Genomic DNA, 13494 nt, shown 5'->3' with positions numbered 1-13494 from the left:
TTTGTGGGGAAATTAAAACGAAAAACGCAATTTTGCTAATTTTGGAAGGTTTTGTTTTCACGCCGTACAATTTCTGGTAAAAATTACATGTGTTCTTTATTCTGAGGGTCAATACGATTAAAATGATACCCATTATTATATACTTTTATATTATTGTTGCGCTTAAAAAAAATCACAAACTTTTTAACCAAATTAGTACGTTTATAATCCCTTTATTTTGATGACCTATAACTTTTTTATTTTTCCGTATAAGCGGCGGTATGGGGGCTCATTTTTTGCGCCATGATCTGTACTTTTTTTTGATACCACATTTGTATATAAAAAACTTTTAATACATTTTTTATAATTTTTTTTTTAATAAAATGTATTAAAAAAGTAGGAATTTTGGACTTTTTAAATTTTTTTTCGTTCACGCCGTTCACCGTACGGGATCATTAACATTTTATTTTAATAGTTCGGACATTTACGCACGCGGCGATACCAAATATGTCTATAAAAATTTTTTTTTACGCTTTTTGGGGGTAAAATAGGAAAAAACGGACGTTTTACTTTTTTATTGGGGGAGGGGATTTTTCACTTTTTTTTTACTTTTACTTTTACATTTTTTTACATTTTTTTTTACACTTGAATAGTCCCCATAGGGGACTATTCATAGCAATACCATGATTGCTAATACTGATCTGTTCTATGTATAGGACATAGAACAGATCAGTATTATCGGTCATCTTCTGCTCTGGTCTGCTCGATCACAGACCAGAGCAGGAGACGCCGGGAGCCGCACGGAGGAAGGTGAGGGGACCTCCGTGCGGCGTTATGAATGATCGGATCCCCGCAGCAGCGCTGCGGGCGATCCGATCGTTCATTTTAATCGCGAACTGCCGCAGATGCCGGGATCTGTATTGATCCCGGCACCTGAGGGGTTAATGGCGGACGCCCGCGAGATCGCGGCCGTCGGCCATTGCCGGCGGGTCCCTGGCTGCGATCAGCAGCCGGGATCAGCCGCGCATGACACGGGCATCGCTCCGATGCCCGCGGTTATGCTTAGGACGTAAATGTACGTCCTGGTGCGTTAAGTACCACCTCACCAGGACGTACATTTACGTCCTGCGTCCTTAAGGGGTTAAAGGAGTACTCCGGCGCGCATTTTTTTCCTTTTATCCCGTCCGGACTGCAAAATAAAAGAAAACACACTTTCTCTTACCTGCCAACGAGCCCCCGGAGCTCCGGTACAGGAGTTCGGTCCTCGGGCTGTATTCTTCTTACTTTGTTAGCCCGGCACGTCACACGGAGCTTCAGCCTATCACTGGCCGCAGCGATGTCCCGCCTCTGCCGGTGATAGGCTGAAGCTCCGTGTGACGTGCCGGGCTAACAGAAAGTTAGAAGAATACAGCCCGGGGACCGAACACCTGTAGCGGAGTGTACCGGAGCTATGGGGGCTCGTTGGCAGGTAAGAGAAAGTGTGTTTTCTTTTATTTTGCAGCCCGGACGGGATAACATGAAAAAAGTGCGCGCCGGAGTACTCCTTTAAAGACAGGTGTTCATTTTCTGTGGGAATAAATGGTGGACAGCTTTATATGTGTTTAGCATTTAAGAGTGAAATAACTTTATTTGCCATATCCTCTGGCTAAGGGGGAGGGGTGTTCTACCATACATCAATGTATACTTTATGGCAGCCCAGCTACAGTTAGCATGGGAAAGATTTTGAGGCCACATTTAGCTTATTAGTGTTAATGTAAAGCTAAGATATATGTCGAGATCTCAGCTGCTTAAATTGTGTATATCTGGATGCTTATTGTTGTATACTTATTTTGGGATAAGGACCAATTTTGATTTATGACAGAGGACTCTGGGATATTAAAATACCCTAAAGGTTGCTGAATCACACAAAGCTCATTGTTCTGTAAAGATCACATGAACCACGTCATTGGTAAGCAAAGATGGATAGAAAATCTGGGGATATGTCCCAGACACAAGTACGTACATTTTTAGCTCAATTCCTCACACAGGATATCTCCAGAAATAACATAAAATAGGCTACTAAATGTTCTAAATGTTTGAGACATATTAGATCTTATTCATATATTATGCTGTGATCAAATCTGAGAATAGTAATAGTAATGTTTAAATGAAATACACTATATGATATTGAGTAAAATTTTAAGAGAAGTTGTTAATTTGTGCCATGAATGTATGCATTTTTACTTTAATCTTGTGAATTCTGGCAATAAAGCAAAAAATTAGCATTTTTGTCACATGACTTATGTATTCTTTCTTTTTACTATCAGCGTCAGGAACTGGAATCTGAGAACAAGAAGTTGAAGAATGAATTAAATGAATTAAGAAGGGCCATTACAGAGAAAGTTTCCCCGGATCCGTCTGGGCCAGGGGCTCCAGTATATAAAGTTCTTCTCGAACAAATGACATCAGTCAGCGAAGAATTGGAAGTGCGCAAAGAGGAAGTACTCATTCTCAGATCGCAGCTGGTTAGTCAAATGGAAGCTATTCCACACAAGGTGAGATGGATCACGTCTGCCTAAATGGGCACCGTCACTTTAAAAAATTAGGGTCTAGAACAGTGGTCTTCAACCTGCGGACCTCCAGATGTTGCAAAACTACAACTCCCAGCATGCCCGGACAGCCGTTGGCTGTCCGGGCATGCTGGGAGTTGTAGTTTTGCAACATCTGGAGCTCCGCAGGTTGAAGACCACTGGTCTAGAACAAGCCAGGAGAACAGCACACTAAGCACATTTTTTTTCTCTGCTCTGTGCCACACGACCAAAACTGACTTTCAAAATAAGTCTTTGGGACTGTCTAGATCACAAACACAGAGTGGGGAAAGAAGTGCTCAGCCACATGGTTCCGTTCCAGAGATCGGTCTGGGTCTGAACACTCAGACACCGACTGATCAAAACCTTTGACATGTCAAACGTTTTTAAAGCGACTGGTAAACTTTATACCTATTTTATATTAGGTCTATTGAAAATCATCTGGCCATGCTTAGGCCTCATTGACATCATATTTGTACCTTCTGCTGGGATGACTCCATGCTACAAGTAGGGGAATTGGGCCTTACACCACTTATACCTAACTTATTTAAAGGGTACCTCTCATCAAATAAACTTTTGATATATTTTAGATTAACGAATGTTGAATAACTTTCCAATAGCATGTTAATGAAAAATATGCTTCTTTCTATTGTATTTTTCCCGATCAGTCCTGTCAGCAAGCATTTCTGACTCATGCTGGAGTCCTAAACACTCAGAGCTGCCAGCCTGCTTTGTTCATAGCCAAACAGGTTGTGAACAAAGCAGGCTGGCAGCTCTGAGTGTTCTCCTTTGTGAACAAAGCAGACTGGCAGCTCGTAGTGTTTAGGACTCCAGCATGAGTCTGAAATGCTTGCTGCCAGGACTGGTAGGGAGACCCCTAGTGGTCATTTCTACAAAGTGGAACATTAAATAGAAAGAAGCATATTTTTTAATAACATGCAATTGTAAAGTTATTCTGCATACATTAATCTATAATATATCAAAAGTTTTTTTGATGAGAGGTACCCTTTAAATGAATAAAAAGTTGTACAGTTAGTATGAACAGTAATATGAGGAGTTGAGAATCCTGTATTGTTCAGTCCCTTTTCTTTATTGCCTCAATTCCCACCATTAATGATGGTTTGTACTTAGTGCAGGATAGTGTCAAGTACAGTGCGCCATTTTCTGGCTGGTAAGTGTTTTCTGACCAATCATTTTTATTTTTTTTTTCCTTTTTCATCTTTGGGGTAATAAAGGATGATAAGGTAACAATTGCTGCTTTCGTAGCTTTCTGCATGCAATGCAATAACCTTTTACTTTTATTGAACAGCTGATATTGATGTATTAAGCTCAATTGCTGCCTGTCCCTCAATTGCTGTTAATGTACAACAACCGCTGGTAGAGAATTACCAGATTTTTTGTGCTGCCAAGTATAATGCTTTTTGTGCTTAGTGCTTCTGTAATCCATTTGTCAAGTGAAGCCGTTCTAATCTGACGAATGACCATACCGTATACAGTCAATGCTGTCATTTGCTTCCCCCCTTTTATAGATTTTGTTTTAAACCAGTGAAAGAGTGAAATGTAGATTGGTGGCTGCCCTTTAACCCAGCTTCATAAGCGCGTGTGTTTATATCCAGTGATGCCGGGTCTCTACTGCTTGAACCTCTCTTGTCTAGCAGAAACAATATATTTTGCTACCTAATGGTGCATTTATTATATATATATATATATATATATATATATATATATATATATATATATATATATATAGTGATTATTAGGATTATTTAATAGAACCTAATGACTGATGACTACCTATGAAATGATTGTTTCTCACCAGTAAAAGTAATCATTAGACTTTTGAGGAATTCCTATACGTGCACAGAACTGCAATGTCTTACTAGATGTCTTAAAGGGGTACGCCGCCCCACGACATCTTGTCCCCTATCCAAAGGATAGGGGATAACATGTCAGATCGACAGGGTCCCGTTGCTGGGGACCCCCATTGCGGCACCCCGCTATCATTACTGCACTGAGCACACTCACTCTGTGCGTAATGACCGGCGATACAGGGGCTGGAGCATCGTGAAGTCACGGCTCCACCTCCTCGTGACGTCATGGCCCGCCCCTCAATGCATGTCTATGGGAGGGGGCGTGATGGCCGCCACACCCCCTCCCATAGACTTGTATTGAGGGGGCGGGCCATGACTTCACAAGGGGGCGGAGCTGTGACGTAACAATGCTCCGACCCCTGTATTACCCGTCATTACGCACAGTAATGATAGCGGGGTGCCACAGCGGAGATCCTGGGGGTCCCTAGCAGCGGGACCCCGGCGATCTGACATCTTATCCCCTATCCTTTGGCGGAGTACCCCTTTAATCTAAGCAGTCAGCATATGAAATCATATTTCTGCAGGTATTATCTATTGTAAAAGCCAGACTTTAAATGGTTGATAAAAAGGCCTTCATGCTACTCGGTCATGGTTTCTTCAGTTTTCAGAAAGCAGGTTGTGGGGCCATCATATATGTATTACTGCAGATGACACCAGAGGTCCAAGCTACAGTACCCAGCTGAATAGAGGAGATTAGATATTATTCTTGATCACATTCATGTAAATTAGATTTATACTTCCAGTAATAACTATATGCTGTATTATTTTAGGACACTATGACAGACACATTAGCTATCTCTGAAGATGTACAGAAAATGAAGGACCACAGGGAGATTGCTCAGGCTTATACTGGCATGAAGGAAACCAACAAGTAAGTTGTATTAAGGATGCTGAAACCTATAGTCTAAACTGAACGCTATATGGATGTGTATTACTTTGTACTGATCAGTCCATCTTTGGTATGTGCACCAGCTTTATCCATTAAAGAGGTAAGAGAAATGTTAACCATGTGCTAAAGACAAAGACTGTAGTAATAGTAAGCACTACTAACGTATGCCATTTATATTTAGTGTATATGACTTATGGTACTGGAGAAGTTACATACACAAGTTGGGAGCTATATACCTGTGGGGCTCGAGCTGTGCATCTGAGCCTTCTGCAAAAATATGTCTCCCCCAAGTAGGAAATACCCCAGTGATCTTGATGTTAAAGTAATATGCCATATGGTAACACCACATCTACACATCTAGTAAGATTGTATAGGTGCAAACCAAATAAAACGACAATCTATTGCCGAGTGTGTTAGATATAATAGAACACGTAATATTCTTTGTAATTGCAATTAGAAATCTGCAGCACACGCTTAAGTGCAGTTATATTAAAGGGAACTTGTCACCATGAAAATGCTATGTTTATATAAGGTACTTGGGTAGATGTTCTGAAAAGTCCAGAATAAAGGGGTATAGAATGGTTTTACACATAAGATTGCAATAAAGTAAGAGTAAAAACTGTAAAGAATTTTATTGAAAAAGGCTACATAGACTTAAGATTATGGAGTCCTCATTGAAATACTAAGGAGACCTTTAAACTAACCTAAAGAAAAACACAAGTCTCTTCATGGGAATATATCTACCACAAGGTTTTTAAAGGGGTACTCCGCCCCTAGACATCTTATCCCGTATACAAAGGATAGGGGATAAGATGTCTGATCGCGGGGGTCCCACCGTTTACAGCATCGGGTGCAGCGCCGGAGGCTCGGAATGTCACGCCACGCCCCACTCGTGACATCATGGACACACCCCCTTAATGTAAGTCTATGGGAGGAGTTGTGACGTCGGCCAAGCCCCCTCCCATAGACTTGAGGGGGCGTGGCCGTGACGTCACAAGCCCACGCATCGCCAGTCATCCGGCATGGAGCAAAGTTTGCTCTGTGCACCGGATGTCTGGGGTGCCGCAGCCGAGATATCGGGGGTCCCCGGGATAAGATGTCTATGGGCGGTGTACCCCTTTAAAGAGAAGGCTCTACCACTGCTATAGAAGAATAATTATAAAATCCCAAAATTTAAACACGGTGGGGGAAATTTATCAAAACCTGTCCAGAGTTAAAGTTGCTGAGTTGTCCATAGCAACCAATCAGATCACTTCTTTTATTTTTGAAAAGGCCTCTGAAAAGTTAAAAGAAACAATCTGATTGGTTGCTATGGGCAACTCAGCAACTTTTCCTCTGGCCAGGTTTTGATTCATCTCCTCCTGTGTGTTTATAATGCTAATAAACCACTTTTTCAAATAATAATTTTGGAATAACTGCATCAACTAGTCGTTTCCACTGAGAGACTGAGGGGAACTGATCTGCCATTTTTAGGAATCTATTGGCATTCTCATATTGCATGAAAAATGGTTTTGCATGGTCAGATTTTCATTGATTTGTTCTATTTTCTTCATCTTCTTCATTCAATGATTTCATTATTATTTTTTTTTAATCATTTCAAAAAGAACCCTACCGCAGGATTACCATGTGCTGAACGAGGATGGAGAGCTCTGGCTGGTGTATGAAGGGTTAAAACAGGCCAACAGGTTACCAGAATCATCACCATGGGGATATGTGATCTGCTTTTTTCATATTACTAACAATGGCAAAAGCTTAAACCAAGCACAAAATAGGAGCTCAGAATATTGAGCATGATGGAAAAAAAGAAATTGGCTTCTATGACTTTAATAGTTAAATATTCATCCAATAATTTCTGCTCCAAGTGAATAATAATCCAAGAGCACATAACCCAGAAACCCCACACTTTATGGTGCAGGTTTAAGGGCACACAACTGGGTATCGTGGTGGGTTTCCTCAGTAGCATGCAGTTTGGCTTATTTTCTGTCTGGCTTGTGTCTGTTCACATTTGACTGCTGCTTGCTTTAACTGGTACAGGGTATAGAAGTTTCAAGCAGATAAACACATTTCGATGGTGTGCCCGGTACATTTTGCTTACTGCTGTTGCTCGGTAATGATGATGTGTTGCCATTCTATAAATGCAATACAGTGATCTCTCAACTTACAATGGCCTCAACATACAATAGTTTCAACATACAATGGTCTTTTCTGGACCATTTTAACTTGAAACCAGACTCGACATACAATACTACAGACAGTCCAGATCTGTGAAACGTGTGAATGGCTGGAAGAACCGACCAATCAGAATGGGCAATTTACTGGTAAATCACCTGTATTCCTGAAGTGCGTGCACTGACTGGTGTCTGGTAGCGCCCCCTACAGTACAGGGAGGTATAATTATTACATGTTCTGTTTACTTTACCTGTACCAGGGTTAGCTGCTCCTTTGGACATCAGGTGAGGGCGACTCCATGTTACTTTTTTAGAACATTGCGTGTACTGTACAGGACCCTGAAGAAGCTCCTGTCCTCTACATAGACCAGTGTTTCCCAAGCAAGGAGCCTCCAGCTGTTGCAAAACTACAACTCCCAGCATGCCCGGACAGCCTTTGGCTGTCCGGGCATGCTGGGAGTTGTAGTTTTGCAACAGCTGGAGGCACCCTAGTTGGGAAACACTGACCTAGAGAGCGATTTACAGCTCCCAGCAGATCTTTCTTACTTTTATATGTAAGGATTTGCTTTATCTATATTAGTTATCTACTTATTTATCTTTAATTCTCACTTTTTCCTATTTTTGGATGACATTTTGGTGCCTTTAGCACCAATTACCAGGTTTCCATAGAGTTCTGGTCTCATCATACAATGGTTTCAACATACAATGGTCGTCCTGGAACCGATTAATATTGTAACTTGAGGGATTACTGTACAATCTCCCCAATTATTCTTTTAAACATCTGCCCTCTAGTGGTCCATGTTGTTTTTTTGTTTTTTTCTTTTTATCTTATGAAAAGAATTTGTCTTTCTGTCTTCTATTAACAAAATCATATTCATGGCCAACACTAAAATTTTAGAATAAATAGTTTAGGGATTAATAATGGACTGAAGAGGAGGAAATTTAGACAAGGGAAGGCTGATTTGGTAAAGATTTAAAGGGGTATTCCAGGAAAAAACATTTTTTTCCCATATCAACTGGCTCCAGAAAGTTAAACAGATTTGTAAATTACTTCTATTTAAAAAAATCTTAATCCTTCCTGTAGTTATCAGCTGCTGAAGTTGAGTTGTTCTTTTCTGTCTGACAACAGTGCTCTCTGCTGACATCTCTGCTTGTCTCAGGAGCAAATCCCCATAGGAAACCTCTAATGCTTCGGAGAGTTCCTGAGAGAAGCAGATATGTCAGCAGAGAGCACTGTTGTCAGACAGAAAAGAACAACCCAACTTCAGCAGCTGATAACTACAGGAAGGATTAAGATTTTTTAATAGAAGAAATTTGCAAATCTGTTTAACTTTGTGGAGAGCCAGTTGATATAAAAGAAAAAAAAATTCTTGGATAACCCCCTTAAAATAGTCAAGACGAGAATGAATAAAAGCAATAATAAGAGTTTCAACAGTAAGAAAAGGGCAGATTCAAAAATGTTTTTGAGGTGCAGGTGAGAAGATTGTGAAAGGGACTGAAGATAGGGAGTGGAAGATAGATCTTGTGTCTTGTATAACTCCAAAACAGTGGGCATTGCTTCCTAGGAATTATGGTAGTACCACATACCAAGATTATAAAGTACCTATCATCTACTAAACTGTCCCTAATCTCCCTACCCCCCCCCCCCCCCCATCTGACACTCACGAACGATATCCTTGACTTCACTTCTACTTAAAAATGCTCATAAATACCTTTTTTCCCCCTCACTAAGGCTGCTCATTTCTTCTGCTGTGAGCAATAAAGGAAGGGGGAGTGGCCTGGCAAGCGCAACGTCATCTGAAGCCTGGCTGGGCTAATTCCGCCCTTCTTCCTCTCTTTCTCTTTCTACATTTATATATATTTGTGTTTCACAACCATGGTGCCTCCAGCTGGTTCAAAACTACTGCTAGAGCTGGAGGCACACTATTTGTGAAACACAAATGTTCAAATGTATGCCCATCACTTACTTGGATTAAGAAGACCTCAGATCAGAGTAAAGGAAGGCAGACCCGATCCTAATTCAGAGCAGCGCTGCACTGACATATGGCCAGCGCTCGACGGTTCTCCTTCTCCAGGAGCCTGATGAGGCGGCCGGCCATGTCAGGAGCACTCTCTGCTCTGCTGCGCGTACAGCACTAGCTCCTGCCTGTCTGATTGGCAGGCAGGGAGCAGCGCTGTGTGGGTCACGTGGCCCGGCTGCAGTCTGAGATTTCCGACTCATGCCAGACCAGGCAGGAGTCCGAAATCTATAAAAGACTATCTAGGGAGACCCCTAGTGGTGGATTTCTCAAACCTAAATTTCTCAATAAAATATATATATATATATATATATATATATATATATATATATATTTTTTTTTTTTATGATATGCATTTAGGAAAGTGTCCCAAATGCATTAATGTAAAACATATCAAAAGTTTTTTTTTTCATGATAGTACTCTTTAAATGGAGAGCTCATAAATGTTTAGATAGTGGAAATAAGTTAATTGTAGAATGCTAGGAACAGGATTCCATGATTCCTGATGTGGAGTCGATCAAGATGCAATTCTTACAGTTTATAGCCCTGCTTTTCTCCTTTTATCTGATCTGTAGAAATTAGTATGCTATCAGTTCAATGGGAATTGTTAAAAGAGACATATTAAAGGTTATTAAGTATACACAAAAAAAAATGTTTTAATACATTATCTTACACCGATGTTGAATTATCAGTTCTTTCAGTTACAGGCCTGAAGCCTACATTAGATTTACTCATAAGGTACCAATTGCAACACAAACTGTTCTGTGCTCTGCTGGGTCAGCTTTATCACAGGGATATTGTATGGATATTTTATTCAGCCATACACGGTCTAGCTGGCTTGAATACTGACATTCACTCACCCTTTGTCTTCATGGACAACACTGAAACCGCATAAGACATAGGAGTTGGGCAGCTGGAGGCTTTGGGCCTGTGCCCTCTGTGCCACTTTATCAACCCCTGCTTAGGAATCCATTTGAAGTGTGACTACATTTATTGGTCTAAGGCTGGGTTCACACCACGTTTTTGCAATACACTTCCCCGTATCAGGTTTTCCTCAAAACCTGACTAAACTGTATCAAAACGTGTGTACAAATTTTTATCTGTATACAGTTAAAAACCATATACAGTTTGAAAAATGATGTCTGGTTGCATCCGTTTTTTTTTTAAAGAAAAAAACTTATAAGTTTTTAACTTTTCACTCCATTATGAATAAAGTTTCACTTGATTGAAATTCCAAGAAAAAAAAACAGTTCTAAGTCAAAAACCATATTGTGAAAACTGGATGGAACCGTACGCACAAACGGTTCTGTACGGTTCCCATTGACTTAAAAAAAAAAAAACGCATACGATTTAATACGGTTTTTCACCCAGAACAATAATGTATATATTATGGAGCGTACAGTTTTGAATGGGAAGTCTATGGGCACGGTTTTCTGAACGGTTGCATACGTTTTTTTTTTTTTTTATGAAGCCATATAGCAAAATCATGTTGTGAACCCACCCTAAGGGTACGTTCACACGTGCGGATTTTCGCTGCGGATCCGCTGGTGAAGGGCCCGCTGTATGCTGGCTTTATATGTGCCTGCTGGTAGCGGCAGTACGCCGCTACAAGCAGACACAGTGCAGCGATGTGCACGGCTTACTCGCACATCGCGGCCGCTCTCCCTGCTCTGAGCTAGACAGAGAGCTCCCGCGATGTGCGAGTATACTGCGACTCGCACATCACAGTGTGTCTGCTGGTAGCGACATATTGGCGCTACCAGCAGGCACATATAAAGCCAGCATACAGCGGGCCTTCATCACGCTGTAAATCCACACGTGTGAACGTACCCTTAGGCAGTGTTTCCCAACCAGGGTGCCTCCAGGTGTTGCAAAACTATAACTCCCAGCAGGCCCGGACAGCCTTCGGCTGTCCGGGCCTGCTGGGAGTTGTAGTTTTGCACCATCTGGAGGCACCCTGGTTGGGAAACACTGGTCTAAGGCGATCCCTAGTATTGTGAAAAAGAATAAAGAATAATAAGATATTTGCCTTCATTTGTAACAGATTACTAATGGTTATTATAATGTGTGTTTGAAATGCTAATAATAATGATTTTGTTCCATAACCTTCCTAGCTTCTCTTTGACCTTCTCGTATATCCTTATCTACTATTTAAGTGCTGTCCTAAATGGTTGCTGTAATAATTCTTCTACTGATGGGTTGTATAGCATGCTGTGGTGAGATGGAGCTTTGCTGCTGGTGCTAGGATTGCTCGTGATGGATGGTAAACGTGGGTATTAAATGTCTACCCCTGTCTTGATGCATTGTAGGGTCCTAGAGTCACAGCTTCAGGCTCAGAAGAAGACCTATGAAAATGAGGTGGAATCTCTCAGAGGAGAGATACAAGGTCTGAAGGAGGAGAACAATCATCAGCAGCAGCTCCTTGCCCAGAACCTCCAGTTGCCTCCTGAGGCTCGCATTGAAGCCAGTTTACAGCATGAGATCACCCGGCTGACCAATGAGAACCTGGTATGTTATCTAAAAGGATTAGATCTGACTTTACAGACAAGCTCAAGCTTTAGATCATTGCAGATCATAAATTATTCAGATGCATTTTTAGTTTTTCATTACTTTTAGTAGTAAATATGGAGGTTACAGTGTGTCCATCATCACAACCAGTCTTTTTTTTCTCTCTGATGTAGCTAAAATAAAAATTGATTTCATAAAAAAATATCCTATCAGCTTTCATCCAGACCTATAGGTCTCCATGGTAACAGACTACAAACATATCCTGTGTAGTCTCATCCTGTGGGCCTACTTTTGTTTTACAGCCCCTAGTTCTAGCTAACATACATAACATTTTGTAGGTTAGCATATAGTAGTTGACTGGTTAACCGCTTTAAATGGACTCTGTCACCTCCAAATCTATATTAAAGGAGTAGTCCAGTGGTGACCCAGTGGTGAACAACTTATCCCCTATCCTAAGGATAGGGGATAAGTTTGAGATCGCGGGGGGTCCGACCGCTGGGTCCCCCTGCGATCTCCTGTACGGAGCCCCGACAGCCCGCGGGAAGGGGGCGTGTCGACCTCCGCACGAAGCGGCGGCCGACACGCCCCCTCAATACAACTCTATGGCAGAGCCGAAGCGCTGCCTTCGGCAATCTCCGGATCTGCCATAGAGATGTATTGAGGGGGCGTGTCGGCCGCCGCTTCGTGCGGAGGTCGACACCCGCTATCTGGCCGCAGAGCCTGGCCCCCGTACAGAGAGATCGCAGGGGGCCCCAACGGACGGACCCCCCGCGATCTCAAACTTATCCCCTATCCTTAGGATAGGGGATACGTTTTTCACCACTAGGCTACCCCTTTAAAATAATCAGTTAGGGTGCGTTCACACTGCCGTTTATTTTCCCCTTTTAGGTTCCGTTGTTGCTGCTTGTAAACGGATTAGAAACTGATGTAAAATAATCCCATTGATGTCAATGGGATTTTTTTTGCAATCCTTTGACATCAGTTTGCACCCGCCTGCTCTCATTTCCGGTAGTTTTTACGGGAGAAAAGACTGTGCATGCAGTATTTTCTCTCCCGTCAAAAAAAACGGAAGAAAAAAACGGATGCAGTAAATTTAACATTGAAGTCTATGGAAAACGGATGAGCCTTTAATGTCATCCGTTTGCAATCCGTTTTTTGATCCGTTTTTACTTCTGAACACATTTTTTTTGGTTTAATAACTGAACAATAACGGATACAAATGGATAACATCCGTTTGCATCCGTTATTGTCCGTTTTTTTAAATGTCCGCTTTTATTTTTGACGGGAAAAGAACGGGATGGGTCTAGACTAGAGATGAGCGAATTTACAGTAAATTCGATTCGTCACAAACTTCTCGGCTCGACAGTTGATGACTTTTCCTGCATAAATTAGTTCAGCCTTCAGGTGCTCCGGTGGGCTGGAAAAGGTGGATACATTCCTAGGAAAGAGTCTCCTAGGACTGTGAATGAGTCTCCTAGGACTGTGAATGCAGCC

At 41.6% G+C, this 13494-nt stretch overlaps 1 protein-coding gene across 1 annotated transcript in view; it reads left to right on the top strand.

The window, feature by feature from the left end:
- Positions 1–13494, top strand: part of LOC130368538 (unconventional myosin-Va-like) — a 180422-nt gene that overhangs the window by 137197 nt on the left and 29731 nt on the right. The window contains exons 28-30 of the mRNA XM_056572330.1: positions 2286–2513; positions 5188–5288; positions 11802–12000. Coding sequence (XP_056428305.1) covers positions 2286–2513; positions 5188–5288; positions 11802–12000 — 528 coding nt within the window. The remainder of the gene's footprint in view (positions 1–2285; positions 2514–5187; positions 5289–11801; positions 12001–13494) is intronic.

Source organism: Hyla sarda, chromosome 4 (assembly GCF_029499605.1).
Source record: "Hyla sarda isolate aHylSar1 chromosome 4, aHylSar1.hap1, whole genome shotgun sequence".
NCBI classification, from domain to species: Eukaryota; Metazoa; Chordata; class Amphibia; order Anura; family Hylidae; genus Hyla; species Hyla sarda.
This window is presented reverse-complemented; position numbering and strand designations above follow the sequence as displayed.